This window comes from Trachypithecus francoisi, unplaced genomic scaffold (assembly GCF_009764315.1).
Source record: "Trachypithecus francoisi isolate TF-2019V2 unplaced genomic scaffold, Tfra_2.0 Lachesis_group8, whole genome shotgun sequence".
Lineage (NCBI taxonomy): Eukaryota > Metazoa > Chordata > Mammalia > Primates > Cercopithecidae > Trachypithecus > Trachypithecus francoisi.
In genome coordinates this window covers 118036871-118063481 of record NW_022681473.1, presented here as the reverse complement: position 1 = coordinate 118063481, position 26611 = coordinate 118036871, and the positions used below count along the sequence as shown (strand labels likewise).

Sequence of the window (26611 nt, the reverse complement as noted above, 5' to 3'; positions counted from 1 at the left end):
GGCTTCTGCCTGAGGTAGGCAGGACTCAAAAGATGGAAAGTCTCCAAATCTAAGAGGGCTGTTCAAAAGACACTGGAGTGTCCCTAAACTGGGTAAATGCAGATGCACGGAAATGTGAGTCGAGTCTGGGAGTGTGTCCTCAGAGCTTTTCTGAACACACATTTCACCGTGGGTCACTTGTTTGATGCTCTGTTTCTCTGACTTCCTCTGCCCTGTCCACATCAGCAGCACATCCAAGTTCATCCCTCCTTCCATCTAATAACGTGTAGTTCTGCCCCAGCCTGCTCCCTGGCCCAGGTGCCGCGTATACACAGGTTTTCATTAAAATCAAAGTCCACTGATTCACTTGTTTACATGCTGAGTTCAGTCATCAGCTGAAAACATTTACCACCTAAGAAGTCATTCCCCGAAAAGTTTCAATTACTAAGACCATGGATTTACACTTACTATGAATAGTGATATTCTTCACTCTAAATGTATGTTGGGTCTTGAGCTATTAACTAACATTATGAGGCCAATGTGATTAATGAGACTTAAAATTTAAATGCCCAGTACATGAAGACAAGCCACTACAATCTCTTCGATGCTTAAAGTCATGCAATACTCGATTTAGTAATTTACAAAGTTTCATTAAGAAATGATAAATGCACAGCTTGAGATTTCTTCATTAAATGCTAAAGGCAAAAAGCTATAAACCATGGTGGGATCACTTTTTCTTGCCAGGGTAAAAGTGGCTGAAATAATACACAGAAGGCCAGGCACAGTGGCTCACGCCTGTAATCCCAGCACTTTGGGAGGCTGAGGCGGGCAGATCACAAGGTCAGGAGTTCGAGACCAGCCTGGCCAACATGGTGAAACCCCGTCTCCACTAAAAATACAAAAATTAGCCCGGCGTGATGGCGGGCGCCTGTAGTCCCAGCTACATGGGAGGCTGACGCAGAAGAATTGCTTGAACCGGGGAGGCAGGGGTTGCAGTGAGCCAAGATCGCGCCACTGCACTCCAGCCTGGGTGACAGAGTGAGACTCCGTCTCAAAACAAACAAACAAACAAACAAACAAAAAAAAACACAGAAAAGGATATGGCAACTCTATAATCCATTCTTCTGTCAGTAAATACTGTTAGAAGATACACAGATTTGAAGGAACAGGTAGAAAACAACCTTTAGAGTATGGGAGGTTTGGATGAAAGCACAGATGTTTCCAATGTAGCTCCGCTCATAGTGTAATATATGCAGATTTTTCTGGTCACGAAATACAAATATTATTTTTTTCTTGCTGGGCACAATGGCTTACGCCTCTAGTCCAAGTACTTTGGTACGCTGAGGCAAGTGGATCACTTGAGGTCAGAAGTCTGAGACCAGCCTGGCCAACATGACAAAACCCCGTCTCTACCAAAAATACAAAAATTAGCCAGGTGTGATGGTGCGTACCTGTAGTCTCAGCCACGTGGGAGGCTGAGGCAGGAGAATCTCTTGAACCCAGGAGGTGGAGGCTGCAGTGAGCCAACATGGTGCCACTGCACTCCAGCCTGGGCGACAGATCGAACTCCGTCACACACACACACACACACACACACACACACCAAAAAACAAAACTAAAAGCAGCTTGATTGAGGTATAATTGCACGTATTGAAAGAGTCCAATCTGGTAAGTTTTGACACATATCTACACCTGTGAAATTATCACCACCATCAAGTGCTCTTTCAGTTTTGATAGCCATGAAATAGAGTCCTGTAACAAACTGACCTTCGAACCAGATTTTCTAATTGCTTTATTTCAAAGTACTAAAACACGATGACAAAAATAAGATATGGGAGAGCATAACTCCCATCCCTTAAGTTCAGGTTGCAAATGGTGCAGTGTGACAGTGCGGGGAGGGGAAGATTCACTTTAGACAACCTGACAAGCGCCACCTCAGCCAGGGGTCAAGGTCAACGTCAACAGCAGTAAGTCATGTTGACGGTGTGCCCTTGATGGAATAGGAGGACAGCTCACCTCTGTGGTCTTCCTCCTAATAACACATAACCCACGCATTACCATGAGAAAAACCGGCAACACCCCACAGTGGGACATCCTACAAAATACCTAACCAATAGCTCCTCAAAACTGTCAAGATCATCAAAACAAGGAAAGTCTGAGAAACCTTCACTGTCCAGAGGAGCCTAAATACAATGTCATTTCTTGGGAGAAGACAGAAGACAGGGTCGGGCGCAGTGGTTCACGCCTGTAATCCCAGCACTTTGGGAGGCTGAGGCGGGCGGATCACCTGAGGTTGGGAGTTCGAGACCAGCCTGACCAACATGGAGAAACCCCATCTCTACTAAAAATACAAAATTAGCCAGGTGTGGTGGTGCATGTCTGTAATCCCAGCTACTCAGGAGGCTGAGGCAGGAGAATCGCTTGAACCCGGGAGGCGGAGGTTGTGGTGAGCCAAGATCGCACCATTGCACTCCAGCCTGGGCAACAAGAGCTAAACTCCGTCTCAAGAAAAAAAAGAAGACAGTAGGTAAACACTAAGAAAATCTGAATCAACGATATGGACTTCCGTTAGGAGAGAGGAAGGAGAGAATGAAAGCAATTACTTTGCACTAAAACTAGCAATATTTGACTGGACCCAAAAGGCTTTGTACTGTTATTAAATAAAATTTGGAAAAAGCATTTCATCTTTTTTATGCCTTCCAAGTTTCTACTTATAATACATGCAGATAATTTTTAAAATAACTATACATAGTTTAAAATAACTGTATATATAGCACACACTAAATGTTTTATTGATGGAGGGCACTGCTCTAATCAGAAAGAGGCAGTGACTTCAAAATTTTAAGTTCAAGCAAACTGGGCATGGTGGCTCATGCCTTAATCCCAGCACTTTGGAAAGCTGAGGTGGGTGGATCACTTGAGGTCAGCAGTTCCAGACCAGCCTGGCCAACAAGGTGAAACCTTGTCTCTACTAAAAAATACAAAATTGGCCGGGTGTGCTGGTGCACGCCTATAATCCCAGCTACTCTGGAGGCTGAGGCACGAGAATCACTTGAACCTGGGAGACTGAGGTTGCAGTGAGCCGTCACTGCACTCCAGCCTGGGCGACAGAGCAAGGTTCCATCTCAAAAAAAAAAAAAAAAAAATTCAATCAGATCTGAGTTATCTTGTATCTTGGCCACAGATCTCTGACAGATTCCTCAAGAATGTCATGCCCCTGGCTGGGTGCCGTGGCTCACACCTGTAATCCCAGTACTTTGGGACACCGAGGCGGGCAGATCACAAGGTCAGGAGATAGAGACCATCCTGGCTAACGCGGTTAAACTCCCTCTCTACTAAAAATACAAAAAATTAGCTGGGCATCGTGGCATGCGCTTGTAGTCCCAGCTACTCAGGAGGCTGAGGCAGGAGAATCGCTTGAACCTAGGAGGTGGAGGTTTCAGTGAGCCATGACTGTGCCACTGCACTCCAGCCTGGGCGACAGAGTGAGACTCCGTCTCAAAAAAAAAAAAAAAAAAAAAAAAAGGCATGCCCCATCCACTTCAAGATTCTGCGGGGTGGAGGGCGGGGGAGTAGGGAAACTCATGTCTCCTGTCACATTCTCTGGATATCCGGGCTGCTCCACAGTGGAAATGCACTAACCAAGTCCGTGGCTGTTACTGCCTGTCAAAAGTATGTACCCACAGAGGGCAGAGCAGACACGACTTCCCCTTATTTCACAGGCGGTCACAGGCAAGATACCAGCTGACATCCGTCTGCTTGTCTTATAAGGACCACTTTACCCTTTGCCTTAGAGTCCGTTGTACATGACCGTGGCCTTTGGCTCTGCCCCTAACAGCATGTGAGCTTGTGGTCATGTTTCAGCTGTGAAATAATCAGGAGTCATAAGGTCCCTTCCAATTCCCTGTATCCATTCTATGTCCATGACTTCAAAGTACCACAAGACAGCATGTTCCTTTAAAAAAAAAAAAAAAAAAAAGGAACTTTTTCGCCTGCTCCTATGAGAGTGGACCCTTGGGCCTCTCCAAACATTACATCCTCATCTGCACCTCCTCATGAGCTTTGTCAGTTGTCACAGCAACAGAAACCAGAGATCGGCGCATCTGATGTCCTGGCTCAAACCTCAGCTGCCGGGCTCTGATTTGCAACTGAAAGCAGACAGGTAGGTAGAAGGACCTTCGCACCTGTTGGCTGTCAGCACCTGAGGCTGGCCGCAAGGTGGGCAGGGCCACATTCCCCAGAGGTCAAGGCTGAGTCACCAAGGCAGAAACCAGGAGATGAGCTTCCCTCAGTTCCCGGGAGGTGGGTGAGCCACCAGGGAGCAGAGTGGAGCCAGCCTAGGGTGAGGCTGCCTGGCAGCCCTGCCTCTCATTCATTTCCACGTCATCTCTCAGGCCTCCCCAGTTCTCAGCTAACCCTGTCTCTGCAATGACCCCATTTGGGTAATGAACGTGTAAATAGAAACCACTGCAGTTGCACCAGCCCCAAACTTCTAACCCATCAGCAACAGGAAAGTGGGTAACAGGTAAGAGAGCTGAGCAGCTGGATGGATATTGGCTGCGATGCCCCTGCCCCCGCCTCCCCCAGGGCTGAAGTACATTGAATAAAGAACTCCCACCGAGCCGGGTTTGCATCTCTGCTCCACCCCTTACTGCTCCGTGGAAGACCTCAGCGTCTTTTCTGGAAGAGGGGAATGCCTCAAAAGGTTAAGACTAAATGGAGCTGGGCGCGGTGGCTCACGCCTGTAATCCCAGCACTTTGGGAGGCCGAGGCAAGTGGATCAGAAGGTCACGAATTCGAGACCAGCCTGGCCAACATGGTGAAACCGTCTCTACTAAAAATACAAAAAAATTAGCCGGGCGCAGTGGTGCACACCTGTAGTCCCAGCTACTCTGGAGGCTGAGACATAATTGCTTGAACCTGGGAGGCAGAGGTTGCAGGGAGACAGAGGTTGCAGTGAGCCGAGATCACGCCCCTGCACTCCAGCCTGGGCAGACTCTGTCTCAAAAAAAAAAAAAAAAGACAAAAATGCGGCCCTGACTTGGGGGCAGCTAGTACATGGCAGGTACTAAGCTCAATGAAGCTGGTCTGTTAGCTTTGAAATCAGAATGACCCTGAGATCAGTTTCCAGCTGATACTGCGTTTTCAGGTGATAACGCTCTTCAGAGCACTCCAGCAGAAACTGGTTTTGAAAAACAAAAAAGTTCCCTCTTCCTCAGGGCTTTCCTGGCAGCAACTTCAGTGACCAATGCAGGCAGAAGGGAGAGGCTGACGGGGAAGTGGCAATCACTATAAAGACCCAGCCTATTCACCTGACTCACAAGATGCTTCCTGGCTCATAAAACACTCCTTGGTCCGGTATCCTAGGGAAGATTCGTCATGTATGTACACACATGTACATGTACACACAGGTATATATGACATTACCTTGATAATTACTCCATATATTTAAACTGGCATTAAACTAGGGTAGGGACTGAGATTTACCCCTGAATTGACCCTCTTCCCTGTAGCTGGGCATTAAAAAAATCTTAGCTCAGTAGATAAAACTGGCCCCAGGCAGAAAGCCCTCTAAAGCAGTTGTCAAGGCAACAAACCAAACACCCCCATCAATGAGGGGATAGGGCCTCCCTGTGTCAGGTTATTTAAGCAAATAGAAGCTACAAGCATTTCTCTGAAAATTCAGCCACAGGCCCTACTCCTTTCCAGTAGCATTAAGAAGTCTCATATTAATAAATATCAGTAGCCTAAACTTTGCCAGACAAATGCTCTATGCAGACATTCCCTCTACTTTGTTTTCTAAATGCAAAATGGCATCGGAACCCTAGAGTCAAGGCTTGAGAAGACATATTTCTGTCAGTGAGGTACAGCTGGGGTCCTTCGTGGAAAGCAGGTCTCACCCTCCTGGAGGCAGGGGGCAGAAGCATCACACAGATCAATGCCGTGGTCAATGAAACAAGCAGTCTCGGTGGAAGTTAAAGGATTTATTGATGTGTTTAAACTGTGTACATTCTCCACAGATCATATTAAGGAGTTTGTAGGTGAAGTTTAATCTGTGCATAGTGGGTAGAGACATGAATAGGGTCAAAGGGGAGGAAAAAGGAAAAAAAAAAAGTCACATAAAAATAAAAATACACCACAGGTTACCAGAACCTTCAGATTTAAAAGAAAAAGCAAAAGCAGAGGCTGTGGGCATCAACATCAACTGTACAAGCATTACAGAGACTCATGTGAAGAAAACACAATTGTTCAAAGCGCTCCACAGTGTCCACAGACTCAGTTTCAGGGACAGCCTGGACTACTTTCCTTTCACACAAACAAACCTCCCCGTGTTCTCTCCTGGGCCAGCGGCCGCCTCCTTGGTGTGGTCTTCTCTGAGTGAACGTCACAGGGTCGGTGACAGGAGGGGTGGAGGTGAGGGGACAAAGTGGAGGCCGAGGGTCAGTGCCTTTGGAGAAAGTCCAGAGAGGAGGGGCCTGCACATCTGGACAGTTGGAAGGGGAAGTGAACAGTAAAAAGCTACGGCGGGTAAATAACAGACAGCAAAGAATGTCAAATACAAGCTATAGGCTAATCTCTGTGGAAGCACTGGATTCTGAAGGAAAGCAGCAGTGGGCACCCTCATCTGTATACACGAAGCTCTCTAGAAGACGCTGGAATGAAATGCCTTTAACGTCCTTGGTGACGGGACTTTTATGGAGACACAAAGGTATCCAGCTGTGGAAACACTGGACTTCAAGAAGCTGGTCCTTTCACATCACTTTGCAAGGGTATCCTCACGTGCTTCAGTGGCCATTACAGTTCCCTATTCCACCTCATGTCTCAGCAACTTCCTGAAAGCTCATTTAAAAAGGGAATACTGCTTTTTTTTTCTTTAAATAAAAGCCAGGACAGTGAATGAGCCTGAAGAGTTGACTTACACAACGTAACTGGAACAACAGTCTGCATATAAGTCTATTATTGAAAATCGACATTTCCCATTTATTATACATTGACAGCATGTGTCAGACGATACAATCGAAGTGGGGTTTCTGATTAATTTAAAAAAGAAAACTACATCAAATATCTGCAATAGATCATTTTTTTCTTTTAAGGTTTATATATCATATATTGTTATATTAACATTTTCACCCATTTAAAAGAATGGAAATTGCAGTTCTACAGTAGTACTTTATATAGTCCTACAGTCCAGGAGGTCGGGATGTCGGACGCAGCCCCTGGCAGCAGCTGCTGGTCGGCAGTCAGTCGGCATCGTGGGATCTTCTGGCCTGCCCGCACCCCTCTGCCAGGGCTGCCGTGCTCCCTGCCACCTAGATCTGCATCTGCTCCAGGTATTTGTAGGTAGGGTTCTCATAGCCATGGTTCTGCATCTTGTTCAGGTGACGCTCTTCCGGGGTGAGCATTGGATCAACCTGGAAGAACAAAACCTGAGGGTCACTGTGGTGTCTGGCAAGAGACCTGCACAGGGTGTTGGGAGACCTGAGCCATTTGCTGCACGATCCCCTGAGGACCAAATGCAGCCAGCAGCCCGTTCAAACAGGACAGGCCAAATGAGAACCGGTGGTAAAACACAGGAGAAAGAAAATAAGGGGATCACAGAGGCAATGCTTTCGAAACAAGAGCCCTGAAAGCTTAGCCCTCACGGAAGATGACAGTCAACTGGATGTCCTAGCACCATGGTGACAAGCAAGGCTCCGCGCCACTGCTTACTACCTGGGCCAGCCAAGGCAAGCCACTCAGCAGTAGGCTAGCAAGCAGACAGTGGGACCAGGGGATCTCTGGTCTTTTTCAACTCTGAAATTCTACAGCTAGGCCAGTCTCCAGCAAGAGATAAAACCAAATAACTGGCCAGGTACAGCAGCTCATGCTTGTAATCCCAGCACTCTGGGAGGCTGAGGCAGGTGGATCACTTGAAGTCAGGAGTTTGAGACCACCCTGGTCAATATGGGGAAATCCTATCTCTACTAAAAATACAAAAACTAGCTGGGCATGGTGGCGTGCACCTGTAGTCTCAGCCAGGCAGGAGGCTGAGGCACAAGAATCACTTGAACCCGAGAGACAGAGGTTGCAGTGCGCTGAGATCACACCAGTGCACTCCAGCCTGGGCAACAGAGTGAGACTCTTTGTCTCCAAAAAACCAAAACCAAAACCAAACAAAAAAGCACAAATAACTAAGACCAGAATCTGCACTAATTTCCCAGGGCTCACTAAGGTACTTACTGTATTTATATTTAGGGATCAAGGGACTCTGGACATTCCCACTATTCACTAAGGAATGAGTGGCAAGAGAAGTTCAGTAACCAGCAGAAGACAGAACAGAAACAGTCTGCTTCAGCACTTTGTACATTTCCTGTTGCTCCCTCCCCCATTAAAAAAAAAAAAAAACATACCTGGAAAAAGGAACACTAAGGAAATAATCTGAGAAAAGAGTTTTCACCCTCTGTAGCATAAAATGTTCACACGACTTTCTGACATTCATAGCCAAAGCCCAAACTAATGTTGAAATTTGGCAACAGCTCCTTGTGGCAGGGGCTGATTTCCAAACACATGACCGAGCAATCCAGTGAGTAACTGAACTGATGACAGCAGCATGTCCAGTACTCGAGGAGTAAAGATGCTTATTAATTCCACAGGTTCCCACCCCCACCCAGCCCACAGTGCAGAGCAGGCCCTCAGCAGCCCAGCTCCTCACCTCCACGATCCCGTGGCTTATGGTGCCATACTGCCTCTTCCTCAGCATCACCAGGCTGATGACGATGACTGTGGCAATGGCCACTGCGATGACCAGCAGGCCAATGAGGGCACTACTACTCAGACTGAAGTCCTCCCGCAGTGGGCCCACGGATTCCTACGTAACAAAGCAGATGTGGAACAAAGTCTCAGTGACCTCAGTGACCGTCTGGCAGCCATGAGGCAAGTAACTCACCGAGGGCCACGCTCCTGGAAGGGTGAGCCCCTAAAACCCAAAGTAGCACCAAGATCCTGCTTTGCAGGGAACCACCCGTATGCGGAGAACGCCCACTCTTCCCAATCTCCATGGAGATTCTATTTTTTTTTTTTTACATTCAAAATTATTTATTATAGGAACTTGATAACATAATCAACAATGTGATGTGAGGTACTTGTCAAAAATTTTAGAGTTTATAACACATAAGTAAACATTTGAGAGCATACCAGTTTGATTTATAAATATTAAAAAAATAAAATTTAGCAAACTTTTTTTTTTTTGAGACGGAGTCTTGCTCTGCCGCCCAGGCTGGAGTGCAGTGGCCGGATCTCAGCTCACTGCAAGCTCCGCCTCCCGGGTTCACGCCATTCTCCTGTCTCAGCCTCCCGAGTAGCTGGGACTACAGGCGCCCGCCTCGTCACCCGGCTAGTTTTTTGTATTTTTTTTTTAGTAGAGACGGGGTTTCACCATATTAACCAGGATGGTCTCGATCTCCTGACCTCGTGATCCGCCCGTCTCAGCCTCCCAAAGTGCTGGGATTACAGGCTTGAGCCACGGCACCCGGCCACTTTTTTTTTTTTTTTAAGAGATAAAGGTCTTGCTTTGTTGGCTAGGCAGGAGTGCACTGGCTATTCACAAGTGCAATCATAGCACACTACAGCATCCTGAGATCAAGAGATCCTCCTGTTTCAAATTCCCAAGTAGCTGGGAATATACATACATAAATGTAAATGCACCTTTACATTTATGAATGAAAAATCTCCTGGTATCACAATCACCTGAGTTATTCACATTTCTCGGTTGCTTATAACCACTTGCCATCTAATTTTAGCTTTCTTATCCAAAAGTATGGGAAGCTAGGGATGAGGGACCCTTATTAACTCAGGCATTTCTCCTGCTTTCTACTTGAACTGAGAAGGTCCAGAGGACAAATATCTAAGACTGACAGGAAACCTTAGGTTCTGGAGCTAAGCACGTACCCGCTCTTCCTCAAGGCCTCCAACTCTCTCGGCATTGAAAATCATTTCCTTAACATCCAGAGTCTCGTCAATGACCTGAAACAGTCATGAGAATGTTGGCAGTGAGCAACTGGGTGAATGGGGAGTTCAGTATTTGCTGCCTCCTTCCTCTGCTACCTGCTGCTTGATGGAAGGAAGCAGGTACCTGTGGGACCCCCATTAACCTTCCAAATCCACTCCCCAAACCCCTAATGAAGGGGCAGGTATGGAGGGAAGACTATATTATGGCAGCTGGTCCTATATGCGTTTTCCTTCAAGTAACCGTTGTGGAGACGTATTTCCGAACACATTGCCAAAAAGCCACATTTAGGCCGGGCGCGGTGGCTCAAGCCTGTAATCCCAGCATTTTGGGAGGCCGAGGCAGGCGGATCACGAGGTCAGGAGATCGAGACCATCCTGGCTAACATGGTGAAACCCCGTCTCTACTAAAAAATACAAAAAATTAGCCGGGCGTGGTGGCGGGCCCAGCTGTAGTCCCAGCTACTTGGGAGGCTGAGGCAGGAGAATGGCGTGGACCCGGAAGGCGGAGCTTGCAGTGAGCCGAGATCGTGCCACTGCACTCCAGCCTGGGTGACAGAGCAACACTCCCCTCTCAAAAAAAAAGCCACATTTAACTATCAAACTCAGTCGAGGATAATCCAGAACTATAAATGATAGAAAATACTAGGTGAATAAAAGGGGGTATAAACCTAAGGCAGTGTAAGAACAAAACCCAACACTAATCCAAGTATTAACTCTACTCACTTGAAAATGGCCTCTAACAGGTTATTCATATCTTTAGTCGTAAATTATTTTCCTACTCTATAGCAAGAGATGAGCTACTGCTGAGAAGGGCTCTTTAATCCTTTTCATACCCAGATGCTAAACACCACGGCCAGTCTGTGGGAGTCGTTGGAGCCCTCCAACCTTCTACCGTGTGGAAAATGAACACAGACGTGCACCTGGAAGCATCTGACATCAGGTCACTCACTCTAATGAGTCTCAAAAGTAAAGCATGTTGGGCAGAAGAAAGAACAGGCTCACCATGTTTTCATCCACTTTATTCTTACTGTTAATCACTTTCTCTTCGGCACCGATCAGTCCCCCATCCTGCTCTCCCACTCCAGATCCTGTGTGGAGAGAGATCACGGCTGAGTTCCCAAGGACGGCCCATCTCACACCCATGGCACAGAAGCAGCAAACTCCCTCCTGAGGGCCAGTGAGCCCCTCCCACGCACCTCCCCCCGCAACTCATCTGCCACTGTGTTCACATGTCTGAGGGTGCCCTGTGCTCTCTGAAGATGAATGAGACAGGCATTTGCAGAGACTGATGGGTATAATGGAGGAGGAGGGAGTGCTTACTTGTCTCCAACTTGGGAAAATGAAATGCAAGCCTTCAGAGAAAATGTTTATTGTAAGATACACAGAAGTGGAGCCCAGAGGCACCCTAGCATGGGAAACACACACCACTATAGGAGAAACGACTGAGTACCTGCTACCCACACCCGGCTGCCACAGCACCCATCCTCACAACAACCTGCATGTTTGCCTTGGACATAGTAGGTGAAGCCACAGGGAATTCATTCTGCCTCAAATCCCCTCCCCAACCTAAACTCTTATTTTTCCTTAGAGTTTCAGTTGGTCCTGGGGAGGTTCCCAGGTGATGGCATTTATAATCACAGTTTGTCATTATGGATTTCTTCTTGCATCTCCCATCACGCTGAATCCCTCTCAGTGCCGGGATCCTAGATGCTCATATCCTAAGTGGCTATTAGAAGATAAACAGGAAGGAAGCATTCCATCTATAGGGAGAATTCTAATATCAGCATGGAAAGCACCTTTCTCTAAACGGAGCAGCAAGAATAGCAACTCTCTTCTTGCCAAGGTCAGACACTGCCTGAGCAACATCACTCATGTGTGGCGCTCCGAAGGACAGTATCCAAATACGCAGCACGACGGTGCAGCACAGACCCAGGGAGGGAACGTGAGAGGCGGTCCTCTATTTTTAGTTCCAAAGCATGTGATTTCTAGCTATCAGAATAACATACAGTTCAACATAAATGTCTGTGACATGAGCCTTTTATAACTAGATCAACCTGACAGTATACCTGGCATTCTAAGGTAACTACCTGCAAGTGAGATTTCAACATGAGGACACGCAAAGCACTGCTGTCCCTGGGCTCGTCAAAGGCAGGTAATGGCACAAGGCACAGCCACAGCAGAGCTTCTGCCTCACAACTAGACTTGTTCTTAACACACAGCAATTTGTAACAGCTTCCCCAGTTGCTGAACCTGGAGGCTAACACAATGCAGTCAAAAATGATGCAATTTTTCTAAAGCTTCAACTTTAAAGATGTCCACGACTTGATTCTAGTTAAATAAGAGCCAGCTTTTGTCTCAAAATGCCCATGAAATAGCAATACTGCACTCCAACTATTTGAGAAAGAGGGATCTGGAAGGGTATTGCCTCAGCAAGGATGCTTATGACCAAGCCCAATCAATCGTAATTCTGAGCTCCTTCCATGTTGCTCTCTCGCAGAATTTTAAAGGTCACATGGGCAGGATTTTATTCAAAAAGCAATGTGGCACTAAGCCAACTAAAGGCTTACTGTCGCTGGACACAGTGGCTCATGCCTATAATCCCAGCATTTTGGGAGGCCAAGGCGGGTGGATCGCTTGAGTCCAGGAGTTGGAGACCAACCTGGACAACATGGCAAAACCCCATCTCTACTAAAAATACAAAAACAAACAAACAAAAAAACTAGCTGAGGGTGGTGGCATGCACCTGTCACCCCACCTACTTGGGAGGCTGAGGTAGGAAGACTGCTTGAGCCCCACAGGAGGAGGTTGCAGTGAGCCAAGATTGCACCACTGCACTCCAGCCTGGGTGACAGGAAGACCCCATCTCAAAAAAAAAAATAAAAAATAAAAAAGACCTAGCGCCAGTCCAGACTGTTATAATACATTTTTGGTGGTATAGCCCCCACGTTTCTTTAAAAAAACACATAAACAAGTGACTTTAAGACACCAAAGTTAGTGTTTAAATTGTCCCAACTCGTAACAGTTAAGTATAAAGGCAAAAGCCAGTTAAACTTCTAGAAAACTCATCTTTCTCAACATCTCAGTTATGCTGTTGAAAGGAATGTCGGCACATTCATCCCCAAGAATAGGCATATCCAAGTAGAATAAAATAAAGCATCTATGCGTAGGTCATTTTCAGAAGATCCAAATCACACTTTTGTGTTCGGAGAACAACCTGTGGCGTAAAGCAGAACACCAGCTTCTTAGCCAGGCAACACCATTTGGCCCATCCATAAGAAGTCTGCCAAAGCCAAGGGCGGGCTCATACAACACATTATGAACAAGAAATGCTGAAATGATTCACAATGACTGGGCCGCCCACCCACCTGGGGGATCTCGTGACACCAACAGCTTAGGTAATAAAATCACATGGGCTTGGAGGACAGAGAACTGGGTTCAAATCCTGGTTCCTCCACTTCTTAGAGCACTTATGTCATCTCAGAAACTTCTTCAATTATGTAATATAGAAAATAAAGCTAAAAACACTACCCACCCAACAGGGACGTTCAGTGGACTCAGATCAAGTATGCAAAGCATTCCCCATAGTGCTTTACGGAGCGTGAACTGTTTTTGAAAACTGGAGACTCAGTACAGTGAGCTGGGCTGTCTCCACGTGTTTGATCCATTGGCTTCTTTTTTTTTTTTTTTTTTTTTTTTTGAGACGGAGTCTCGCTCTGTCGCCCGGGCGAGAGTGCAGTGGCTGGATCTCAGCTCACTGCAAGCTCCGCCTCCCGGGTTTACGCCATTCTCCTGTCTCAGCCTCCCGAGTAGCTGGGACCACAGGCGCCCACCACCTCGCCTGGCTAGATTTTTGTATTTTTTAGTAGAGACAGGGTTTCACTGTGTTAGCCAGGATGGTCTCGATCTCCTGACCTCGTGATCCACCCGTCTCGGCCTCCCAAAGTGTTGGGATTACAGGCTTGAGCCACCGCGCCCGGCCTGATCCATCGGCTTCTGATGTTCTGAGGAAGGCTACAACTCAGAGGACATGAGACAGCTGGCACAGACAAAAGGCAAGGAGAGCCAAAAAGAAAAGACGTAAATGGGAATTGCAGAGAAAAAGAGGGAAAAGAGAGACTCTCCACCTTACTGTAAATAAGGCATATGTACACAGATACAGCAGTTCACAACCAACCTAAGTTGGAAATACTTCTAAAAATCTACCCAGATTAAAAGAGTCATGAAATCTATTTTGGCTGCTGTGCATTCTCTGACATCCCAGAGGGAAAGCTTAGCATGACCACGCGGTAACCAATGCCACGGAGACTGGCCTCGGAGTGCTGGAGTCAGGTCAGCTTGTTAGCAACATGGAGGTGGGGCTGCTCTGACTCCACCCACAGCCGCGCCGGAAGAAATGAGGTGGGGAAAGCCAGGTGATGGCATGAAACAGAACATGAAGCTTCGGACACACTGGGGAGTGGAGAGGAATGAAGGTCTTAAAGGGAACATCTTGGACAAACCAACCTTTTTTCATTGGGTGGTACAACTCCGGCTGAGTGTCTAGCAGAAAGGAAAACAATAAAAAACAAAATAAAATAGCACAAAAGGAGATTAAGAAAGAAAATGGCTTCTTTTAAAATTTCTATCTTAGAATTTCTCTATAAAGTGAACAAAAACTACTCCTCCTTAAAAACACCATGCCTGAACTATCCCACAAACAAACCAGTAGTAGAAGCCACAGCAAATCACTAGAGGGTATCCTTGATAAGAGAGAAAAAAGCAGCTCTGTCTTGGGCCTTTTTAGGGAAACTTTGGGAGATGCCTGCACTATTTAGCTTAGCCCACATAAATATTTTTCTTAGAAAAAAGCGAAAATTGAAGTCAGTGTTGGTTGTGGTTTGCTGACAGGGAGATAAGGTCCTAGTTCAGGTATATCCAAGCTGCCCTCACCCCCAATAAGCACATAAGAAGTTTTCTAAGCATGGCCACGCAAAAAACCCACGGAGATTTGGGAATGGCACGGTGCCTCTTCATCTATCTGCCACTTCCTCAGATCCTGTTTTATCTCTGAAGAGTCAACTGCTCTGGGATAACTAGTTTAGAAGGCATTTCCGTTAAGGTCTGAAGGCTAACATGGATGTACCTCCATCCCCCTACTCCCAATCTGATGCCTTCCTGAGGCCTCTGTTCCACTGCTATATCCCGTCAGGTCTGTGACTGCAGGACCAGATTGGCTTGGGTTCAACTCCTGACTCTCCACTTACAAGCTACATGACCTTGGGCAAGTTACTTAACCTCTTTACACCTCAGAATCCCCACTTGGGGACACTCGACTATCCACCTGCGAGGGTTACTGTGAGGATGGAGAGCATCCGCTGAGATGCTTAGCTAACGCAGGCATATAACAAGGACTATGGCATAGCTGTGGGCCATTCTTAACATTACCCTATCAGCAGCAACAGCAACAAACAGAACTGACAAGGGGGACTACTCTCAGGGCACTGGGCTCAGCAACTTGTTTATTTCTGGAGCAGGCTCACAGCTTTTAGAGATCCTCTGAGACACTGAGAACCAGCAAGGGAAGAGGGAAGAACGTCTGCTAGGAGCCAGAGGAACAGCTTTTTCTCCCACCTCATGTCAGAGATATGACCCTGCACCAGCCCTGTCACCTCCTCAGCCTCTCCAGCACCTACCTCCCAAGACAGCTGGGCAAAGGTAACAGCCTAACAGGAAGGTGCTGTTTCAACTGCCAAGTGCCTCCCACATGTAAGAAGTGCACAAGTTGGAAGAAGTGGGGGTTTGAAGCCACCCATTTTGAAATAGGAGAATTAGTCTTAACTTCATGGTGACATTGACACCAACGATTTGAAAGCATCTAGCAGGGTCCTCGCACACAGTGGATGTTCAATGAATCCGGTCTCCCTTCCCCTGACTCTCACAGGAACACCATCTCCCAAACTCAACTTGGTTTTCAAAACATTGACTTCAATTCTCTCACTTTGTCCTCCCCCTGCTGCCCAGAAGTGGCACCGTCGCCCATACACACCTTCATTCTCAGGTAAGGCTGGGAAGGGGTGGAAGGGGTGGAACGGCAGGATCTCCTCACTCTCCTCAGAGCTCACCCGGACGTCCACAGGGGTCTCTGAGATGGAGGCAGTGAACTGGTCCACGTCTGCACGCTGCTCCTGAAGGAGCTCATCTGATGAAGACAGGGCAGGGGACAGAGAGCAGGCTTCAGAAGGGCCTGGTGTCCAGGCACAGGATGCTCTAGAGCTCCAAGACCCACTGTGGCTCCCAGCTCCTGCCTGAAACACCTTCCCTGATTCTGTGGCACCACAGAGCCCCAGCACCAGGGACCCCAGGGCGTCGTCCCCCCTTCCTCCACCTCCACACTCCAGTTAAGTGGTATCCACAACACCACAGATTTTGGGGGTTTTAAAAACTGTACATATTTAAGGTATACAATACAATGATTTGATACACATATACACCGTGAAATGATTTCTGTAGTCAAGCAAACACACACATCACCTTCCAGAGTTACTTTTTTAAAAGATAAGAATACTCCAAATCTACTCTCGACAAATTTTTAGTACACAGTACAGTATTACTAACTACAGTCCTCACGCTGTCCATCCCATCTCTAGACGTATCCACCCCACGTAACTACAACTACCGCTTCACACCCTCTGACCTACTTCTCCCCGATGCCAGTTTTCAATACTGACCACATACCATGACTCCCAGGCCTGAATTCTGGACCTACCGCCTGACCTCTGCCACACCTAAATCCTACTTAGATCTCCACATAACACCCAACAGAAATTTCTATCTTAACATGTATCAAGAGAGCTCCGGATTTCCTTCTCCAGCTCAGCTGGCCATGGTACCACCATCCCCGAGCTGCCCACAGTGGAACCCTAAGTGCAATTCTTGATGCCGCTCCCCCAACCGCACACGCAGCCCTGGGCGCAGCCCCACACACTCCCCTCAAAACACATCCTAGAGACCGTCCCCAGCTGTCCCTGGGGCGCTCCTTCTCCTACCCCATCACTCCTTCAGTGCATACTCCCAACAGTGCTCTCCTGGATTTCTATAATCACTTCCTGGCTGGTTTCTAATTTTAATCGACTCTACACAAAGCAGCCAAGTGAGCTTTTAAAAATTCATAATCCAGATCTAGTCTTTCCCTAGCTGAAAATCCTCTAACGGTTTCCCATTATCCTAAAATAAAAACCAAACTCCTTGATTTTGCTGACATTTCTTCCTGATCTGGTCCCTGCATCCTTTGGCCGCATCCCCTTTGCCATGTTGTAGCCATACTGATCTACTTAAATGTGATGCCTGACTTCCACCTGGGGCCTTTGTAGCTGCCGCTCACTCTGCTACCAACGTGCTCTCCCACTGTGATCTTACCATTCGGATCTCAGGCCACCATCCCCAGAGCCAGCCGCCCCCAGCAGCCGCTCTCTACCACTCTGCCTGAGTTTTAACTCTGCACAGCACTTATCACCACCTGACATTTATTTTGTTTTACTGTCTATTTTTCTCCTATCGTCACATGAACTCCAGCAGGTACTATCTGCCTGTGGACCATTTTATTCTGTGACACACAGCAGACATAATAAAACTTGTTGAATAAATGAAGAAGATAAAGACTGGGAGAGGAAGAGGAGGTGAGAATTATATAAAATCAGGTACCTGGAATAATCAGAATTAAGGAGGAAAATGGTAACAGGAAATCTCCTAGTCTCTTGCAATTTCATACCCCAGATATTCTTCCGCTAACGGAGTGAAGGTCAGTGAAACCCAAGGCTCCATGGCTCACAGCCAGTGCATCTGTCCTTGGTTCCTCCTTCACCTTGCCACGGAAGCTCCAGTGGATTCCAGGCTTCTGAAGCCAGGGTGTGCTAATGCCCCACGTCACACGCCTTGCTTGCTCATGTCTCTCTACTCTTGCCTAGCTTTCACTCCTGAGCCTCTGCAACAAGTCCCACATCACCTTGGCACAAACAGCTGGCACCCACCAATTTCCTCTTGAATTTCTTGGGCTACATAAGGTACTTTGTAGAGCAGAGAGAGGCTTTGGTTCCTTCTTTCTTCAATCACGTGGAGATGCGTCATCACCTGGAAGCAGAGTTAGGGTGCAGAGGTGTCGTGACTGAAAACAACTAGGCCAGGAGGGAACCTGCAGCTGGACCATCGACACAACTTCTGGAAAAACCACTTTAGAAAGTATATTCTCTACAGAGTCTAGCAAAACAACTGGTCAGGGGAAATGTATTACTCCTCACGCCATATTTACTGACTGCTAAAGTATAAGAACGTGTTCAGCCTGGGCGTGGTGGCTCACACCTGTCATTCTAGCACTTTGGGAGGGTGAGACAGGAGGATCACTTGAGCCAAGGAGTTTGAGACCAGCCTGGCCAACATGATGAAACCCTGCCTCTACCAAAAATGCAAAAATTAGCCAGGCATAGTACTGTGTGCCTGTAGTCACAGCTACTTGGGAGGCTAAGGCTGGAGGATCACTGGAGCCCAGGAGGTTTAGGCTACAGTGAGCTATGACTTTGCTACTGCACTCCGACCTAGGCAACAGAGCAAGATCCTGTCTCAAAAAAAAAAAAAAAAAAGTGTTCAAACTGTATAATTCCCCCAGCTGATGTGAGAATTTATCTAAAGAGAGTGCTCCAAGTTAAGAGACAATTTACTAAAAAATGGCCACTAGCTACTGGATTTTCATTCGAGGCACTTAATACTAATCATATTGAGTTTAACAACAAAAAAAAAGAACCCCAATTTGTACAATGCTGAACATTCCGTAAGGTTTTGCTGAGTGAAAGAAGAGAGTCAGTCGATTTCTACCACTGGTCAGATTAGATGGGATTAAAAAAGACTGAAATTACTGGCTGAAAAGTAGACTTGGCAACACAGGGAACTATTATGGATTTTGCTTAGTGAAGCAATTGCTTAAATGATTATTGTGGTAAATAAAGAATTAGTTTATTCCTATTTAACTAAATTGTTATTTTTTGAAAAACTTATGCTGAGGTATAAATAAACCTGATTTTAAGGGGGTGATACAGGAAGACTCATCTACCACAGCTCACTGCCTTTTCTGAATGCAAAAGTTCTAAGGTTATTCATTTAAAAAAAAAAAAAAGCCATTAGAAGTGGTCACTATTTTTACAGCTTTTCGGGATGGAAGTGAAAGGTGCCTTGGGCTAGCATCCACCCCAATGACATGGCGAGGTGTGTTGCTGTAGCTCCCATAAGCTTAAAAAAGCAAAGTCATCCCTGCCTGGTTAGACCTGCAATTACCAACCTTTTCCTAAAGAGGGCGCTGGAAACCAATGGATTAATTACATGGTTGAATTGAAGCCATTAACATCAAGGGTCAACATGAGAAAAAAAGCTAAATGGAAAGTAGACTGACATCTCTCTGACCTTTGAAAGCAAGGATGAAAGCAATTTAATTTTATATTTGCCATTGTGTCAATCAAGGAAAGCACAAGAGTGCCTTGAAGAAAAAATGCAAATGGAGCCAAAATGCAACACCCACAGGTTCAGCAAGCGTTGTCCTGCTACACCTCCCCAGAGGAACAGGTAGCTGTGTGAGAGAGGACAGTTCATACGCTCACAGAGGACAAGAACCACAGGGTGGGAGACTGGAAATTAGTGTCTCTACAGCAAACCACTGGCTATAGTATAGGGGTAAACTCATATCCAGACAAGTAAATATGGCACAAGTTACAACAGGCTGAACATCTGCAAATTTTTCTAATGTTTAGATAACAGAATAGGGTTAACAAGGCAGAAGGTAAGCTTTGCCAGAATTACAGCTAAGAGCAGACAGTAAGTAGCAGACAGGAGAGCTGGGTTTTCTCCCCAAAGGTGTTCTAAGACGGGAAGGTTCTACTTCTCACATTACTTGGTGTGGAAGCTTGATCTCACTTGCAGGAATTCTCTATTTACTATACTGATCAAAATCTCTCCTTCCCTTCTACTCTCACACAAAACTGGCTAAAATACAACACAATAATTTAATTTTAAAACAGGAAGTTTGGAAAGTGATTAAATCTTTTCAAAAATCAAGTAGACCCCAAAAGCAAGTGAATTGTTTGAACCCGGGAGGTGGAGGTTGCAGTGAGCTGAGATGGCGCCATTGCAGTCCAGCCTGAGTGATAGAGTGGGACTCCGTCTCAAAAAACAAACAAAAAAAACCCACAAAACACCTGCTCTTCACTATCTCTACACTAGCATGTGAGCTGCTCAAGGGCACTCAAGGGAGTCAGCCCGGCAGCACTGAATGCCAGTGTGGAGTCTGGCACTCAGACAGATCCCAGCTCCACAAATGGAGCAGCTCAGCTCCAATACCCCAAAGGCCTTTAGGCACGTTTCCTTTTCATCTTCACACACACACCAACTGTGGGGAAGGAGGGTTTCTGGACTGACAGGCAGCACCCGTGCAGTAAGTGAACCCATGTACCCTGGCACTCACAATCGGCACAGCACTGTAGTTACAATATGAGAGGAAATGAAATAAGATCAGCGTTGTTACTATAAGGCCCTCTAGGAAAACTAACAGGATGGGCTACGAGACTTCCTGTTTACACGGAAGCTAGCAGTCTTGTAGGCAAGTTCATTTTTATGAATACAGAAAGTAAAACTCAAGTTAATATATGAACACCACCAATATTAGAAATAGGAACCAGAAACAAACCACTATAGATGAAAGTAAAGCTGGACAAAACCTAGGAATGTAAAAGTGTCTGTCTAAACAAAAACTATACTGCACAAAACAAGAGACCAATTTTTAAGATCTGCTTGATAAATATACCTAGAAAAGGATCTTGAATATTGGTGCTGGCAATACTTAAATCAGAAATAAATAATATAAAAAAATCGGAAATTGTTTAAGTACAAAGTAGTTAATACAAAAAAGTATAAAAAAAGATGTTTTAAAAATAGTACCCTTGCAAAAACCAGCTCATGTACCCAATGTCTTCGGAAATCAAAAATCATTTTCTAAGGACTAATAACAAGTGCAACTAGCAGTCCTGTTCAACCAGTAGTGCTGTTCAACCATTAGTCAAGGCATCATGTTCCCCATTGGAAATGCCCTCACGGCAACAATTTCTACTACATCTACTGTACCTGGGATTTCATCTGGGCCGCCTTTTCTGGGTCAACAGCCAACACATGCTGGTAATGACGGATGGTATGCAGGCGATCTTTGTTTTCAGCACGGACATAACGCCGTAAGGCCTGGAGAATGCGATGAGGCTGCAAGAGAGAACAGTTGTTTTAATATCCAGAGACTAGAGAATTGAAAATAGGCAGGAAAACAAAAGCTTAAAAAGTTCACTTAAGAATGTAAAGCTTAGCCGGGCGAGGTGACGGGCGCCTGTAGTCCCAGCTACTCGGGAGGCTGAGGCAGGAGAATGGCATAAACCCGGGAGGCGGAGCTTGCAATGAGCTGAGATCCGGCCACTGCACTCTAGCCCGGGAGACAGAGCGAGACTCCGTCTCAAAAAAAAAAAAGAATGTAAAGCTCAGCTAGGCACAAGAATGAAAGCTGTAACTCTGAAAGCTTTTTTAGCTTACCAAGTAACTAAAAAACTGTCTAGGTAAAATAGCAAAACTAAGTTCTAAAGTTATATCGGCTCCTTAACATACAGTATTTTCCAGAATCTCCAGCCCACTGTTCTCTTCAGATCTGTCCTTTTTCCTGGCTCAGCCTCTGACGTCTGAATTACAAGCTAGGTAGTCTCCTGTGTCTCCCAAAGAGAGAAGACTTGAACTGGCTTACTTAAGGATATAAATATCCTCCTAATTCTTTCCATCCCCCAAAGCAAGGCAGGTTAGTGTTAAGGGACAAAATCATTTGAGACCACTCACACAAGAGTTTCAGAAGACATTACTTTATCCCTTTCTTCATAATCTTATTTACAATGTAACTTCTTCAAAAGTCTTCATGAAAAGCATGTTTCCATTCTTTGAAAGGAAGTTCAATAACTGGATAATTACCAATCAATTTCCCAAGGTTATACTTTTCTAGTGTAAAACACTTTTACATCACAGGTGGTATACACAGGCATAAAGCGATGTCATGCTTAGCATATATACACAGATATTGGAATGTAATACCTTTTCCTCCCTAATCGTCTTTTCTTAGCTTCAGCTTTGCCAGAACTTGTCATACAAATGTCACTTTTACTGACCTGAGTGTCATACACTGGTCCCCTACATACACCACCTCAGGACAGGCAGCACTAGGCGCAGGACTCATCAATGATTTGGCTCTGTCTGCGACTCACCCGTGGTGGGTCAGACTGCAAGGCAGCCAGGTAGTTCTCCAGGGCCATCCGACGGCGGTCGTTCAGCATAGCCTCCACTCGGGCCAGGTGAGTCTCCACCAGCTGCTGCTTCTCACTGGCTGCTTCCTTCTCTAAAGCTTTAACCATGGCTTGGAAGTGCTAAACCAAGAGAGCAGGAACCACATACGATTTGTGGCACCCGGAGGAAGCATAAGCAAGCAACCTTAAGACCACAGTGCTTCTCCCGTCAGTGCCCATGCAAGACAGTAACAGGTTCGGAGAGTGGAGCAAGGGTAGGATCCAGTCTACTTCATTCTACCTTCCTTCTACTTCTCTCAGGAGAATTACTTCCTTCTTTAAAGAGAGCAAGTTAAATCTCAGTGTCAGAGGGCTTCCTTAATATACGTATAACTGAAAGTGCTAGTGCCTGCAAGCCCAAGGCCTTTTTTATATGCACTATAAAAAAAGGAACACTGTCCTTCCCACATTGCAACAAGGCACCAACTTCCAAACCCTGAGACCACTGACCAACGGGAGATATGTGGTAAGTTCTGTTGAAGCATTCCTGTCATTAGGTTGGTGCAAAAATAATTTTGGTTTTTGCCATTACTGTCAATAAAATCATGAAGGGCACGTTATCTGTGAGGTATCCGGCCAGGTTGACAGGTACAGTTTAAGCCTGCTGAACTAAATTTCCCTGAACAAAATGCATTGGCTTCTGTAGGAATTAAAATTGTTAGATATTCTAAATGATCAATAAAAAAAGTTGTTAAAATTACTTTTAACACTTTATTAAAGTGTTAACATTTGGAGGAAAGACATTTCAGCTAAACATAAAATGATTTAAAATTTACACAATCAGTTTTGTAAAAACCAAATCAGTCCTGGAAATTGCTATCCCTATTCTTAGCCAACACTCTTCCACTGAAGGGGAATGCAGTTTGCTGCTATGATTTTAGTTATAGTCGACAAAGTTAGAGATGAATTGTATCAGAGATCTTTATTTTCTATCCTTTGACTTTCAATTAGTCTTAAAAAAATTCAGTACTGCTGAAAAACAAGTCACAGTCTAAGATTGAAAATGGCAGAGGACTTTTGCCAGGAAAGCAGAATTAACAAGAGGCAGCTGAGCTAAGGTTACCTTCTGGCATGAATTAGGTGCGCTCTGGTGGGGGTTTGGTTTTCTTCTACCATAGGTGAGCAATACATGAGGTGAAAAAGAAAATAGGCCAGCTGCAACTTCCTTGTAAGCCCTCACCTAAAAGGAGGCGGTGTCCAATTCTAACTTCGTTGGGAATGGGGCTCTGACCGTATTTTCCAGTGGTGAGGCTGAAAGCTATGTCCCTGGAGAAAGCATCTTACCTGGATCAGAGTCTGCCTCTCTGCTTTGGGGAGGTTCTTCGCTTGAAGCTCTGCCTCTTCCCATTCCTTCTTTACCTAGAACAAAGGTCGAAAACACTGTCAGCAGTGATTAGTACCCTGAAACAACTCCTCCATTTTCTAAAAATATCGTCAGATGCTAAATCTAATAGGAAACTACAAAAGGAAACCAATCACATGATCCCTCATGAGCTTAGCATTGTTACTGCCACAGAAAGTTCTAGGCCTCAACTATCCTCAGATGGAGCCTCAATTCCATGACCTCTTTGTTACATAACCTTGGGTAAGTTATTTAAAAGTCTCTGTGCCTTAGTCTCCTCACCAAAAAAATTGAGGTTAATACCTACTTTTCAGAGCTGATGTGGATAAAACAATGAGCATTTTTCAAACGGTAAGCCCAGCATGGGACTGTGTGGGATTGGGGTGGAGCTTAGGCCTAGCAAGACATTCCCTTTTCAATTCTCTTTCAATCCTGAGTAAATCCAAAAGAAAAGATGCACTTTGGTGCTCCTGCTGCTCTCTTATAACCCTTTTAAAGGAAAAGAAACACCTGAGACTCAGAACCTTCCACAGACAGCAGTATCTGGCTAGCATGTATTTGGACATGTTTGTTTTCATCGAATATATTTGTATGGTTGGTCACTTTCTTCTCATGGCAAATGGTACTAGCTTTTTATTGATAACAGTGATACAAAGTTTCCTTCTTTAAAATAAAAGAAATTTTAAAGCAAGTTAATTGCCAAAAAAAAAAAAAAAAAAAGGCAGATAACGGTATAGGAAGTACTCAGCAGAGTGTCTGGGACATGCTAAGTGCTCAGAGGGTCATTATATTATTATCCAGATGCAGGTGGGGAAGAAGTCCACCCAGAAGGGCAGCTCCACTGGTAACTCTCTCCTGCCTCAGCAGTCCTTACACATCAGCACGACAGTCTAGGAGAAGCTATTACTTTTCTTCATCTATGAGAACCATGCTACCCAGAGCCAAGTGCCATGAAGACGAAGGAATTGTCGAGGTTTACCCTGTCCATTCGGTTGCGGTGCCGAATCTCTAGCTGCTCCTTAGCCTTCTGGAAGCGAGCATGCTCATTATCATCTGCAGAGGTCTCGAAATACACATCAACATCATTGGTTGGCAGAGGAGTTGGAGGAACTGAAACAAAATTACAGAGGGAGTTCTCTTTGGGATCAGGTGCACTGTGCTCTAGGAAGAAAACTCAGCTCAGGACCTGCAGAATGGACTCAATTTGTTCTGTGGCATTCTCTAAGCGCAGGGTGCTGCTATCTGCCAAGACTTCACTTGGTTAGATTACACAGTGGGCAATCTTCCTTACACAATATCCATCAACCATGTCAGACCATGCTAATACAGCAATTTATTGGCAGCTACAGCACCAATGAGGCATCTACTTAAGACCTCAGGGCTGAAAAAGAGGTGGTTTCTTCTATACCTTCCCTTCAGTGCTCGAACCCTGGAAACCTAAACAATAGCTACTTTATTGCTCATAACTGAGCATCCGAACAGAGACAAGTGCAGAAATCAGACCCTGTAGAGGCACTTTTATGCAATTCCCTATTTTTGAAGAAATTTATTACTCAGGTACCTCCGCTCTTCTGGCTATCTTTGAGTCTTAATTTAAAATGGAAAACAGGCTCAACTGAATGTTCTTAGCATATACGCTGGGTAGATAAAGTCCCAATCACTCCAGCTGTAATTTTGAGTTTTCAGTATCACTGAAGGACTCTCAGCGCCACCAAAGTGACAGAACCAACAAAGATAAAACTAAGTTGCTCTATTTGACAAGGACACCTTTCACCGATATGAAGATAGGGCTTTTTGATCCATGACACTGACCAACAGGGCTTCCCAAGCGTTCCCCAGAGCACAGGTCTATTGGAGCACCCCCCGACTGCTGGATGGGCATAATCTCTTATAGGGCCCAAGCAAGTGAGTGTCTGCACAATGGAATTTAGCCTGATAAGGGAAAGGACTAAGATGGCAAGTTTACTCAGTCAGCCTCCCAAGACATACCTAAGGTAATCCTTACTAGCCTAATTCATATAAGATTTCCCAAGCTGGTGTGGACTTGCTTGGTAGATTATGACACAATTTCAGAGCTAAGTGGAGAGTGAATGGCAAGATTCAACTGAGTTTTAATTCAGAAGCAAATTCACCTAATTTCTAGAATTGCATCATTTTAATACATTAAAACAACTGTATAATTGATGAATATAGTTACAAATTAGCCAGTTCAACTTTTTCTGTCGGAAGCATCTTTTATTTGCCCCTTTGTTTAATAGAACTAAAAATACAACTAAAGTCATGAAGAATATGAGCCCTATGTAAGTTTTAAAAGGATGTCAATATCCCACTTTCAGATTAACTAAACTAGAATCTATAACTTAGTAAACGCCATTCCCCAAGACACTCGGAAGCTCAGTGAAGGAGAACTTCAAGCACTGCAGTCCATCGTGCAGATCAGCGACACGTGCCTATGCTGTAAAGGCCTGAGCGCTGGAGACGGAGCCTTTGGCTCATATAGCTGGACTGGATACAGATAACAGCAAACACAGGCTGCTTCCACCCTCCCTGGCACCAGAGTGGAGAGGACAGTGGGCTGAAAGGCTTTTTTCTGAAGACACCCTGGGTCCCCGTGGAATCACCCACTCACAAAGCCGGCACATCCGCCAGCCTCAGCCCCTTCAAAGAAGAACAAAAACGTTCCCACTGGAAGGAAACCTGATGCTTCTCAACCTGCACGGCCCCCAGGCAGAGGCCCCACAAGAGCATGAACACTGCTTCTCCGAGGCAAATCTTATCCAAGCCACAGCAAACAGGAGTTTTACAGACCTGCCACTCCATCATGTCTCACAGCACTTCCCAGCTGACCCTTCAGGTAGAGATCACCACCTCCACACTCACTGGGATTCCTCAGGCTTCAACCCAAGTTTTACAAAGTAGTAAGTCT

The 26611-nt window shown here is 45.6% G+C and overlaps 1 protein-coding gene across 4 annotated transcripts in view; it reads right to left on the bottom strand.

The window, feature by feature from the left end:
• Positions 1-5948: 5948 nt before the first annotated feature.
• Positions 5949-26611, bottom strand: part of APLP2 (amyloid beta precursor like protein 2) — a 71761-nt gene continuing 51098 nt past the window's right edge. The window contains exons 8-18 of one of the 4 annotated variants that reach the window (XM_033204311.1): positions 24665-24795; positions 23628-23702; positions 22266-22424; positions 21103-21231; positions 17973-18072; positions 15992-16144; positions 14470-14505; positions 10969-11054; positions 9907-9981; positions 8672-8827; positions 5949-7391 (exon numbers count right to left, since the gene is read on the bottom strand). In XM_033204311.1, the coding sequence (XP_033060202.1) occupies positions 7290-7391; positions 8672-8827; positions 9907-9981; positions 10969-11054; positions 14470-14505; positions 15992-16144; positions 17973-18072; positions 21103-21231; positions 22266-22424; positions 23628-23702; positions 24665-24795 (1202 nt within the window). In that variant the 3' untranslated portion in view covers positions 5949-7289. The remainder of the gene's footprint in view (positions 7392-8671; positions 8828-9906; positions 9982-10968; positions 11055-14469; positions 14506-15991; positions 16145-17972; positions 18073-21102; positions 21232-22265; positions 22425-23627; positions 23703-24664; positions 24796-26611) is intronic. The other 3 variants (XM_033204313.1, XM_033204312.1, XM_033204314.1) reach the window with 3 other exon arrangements.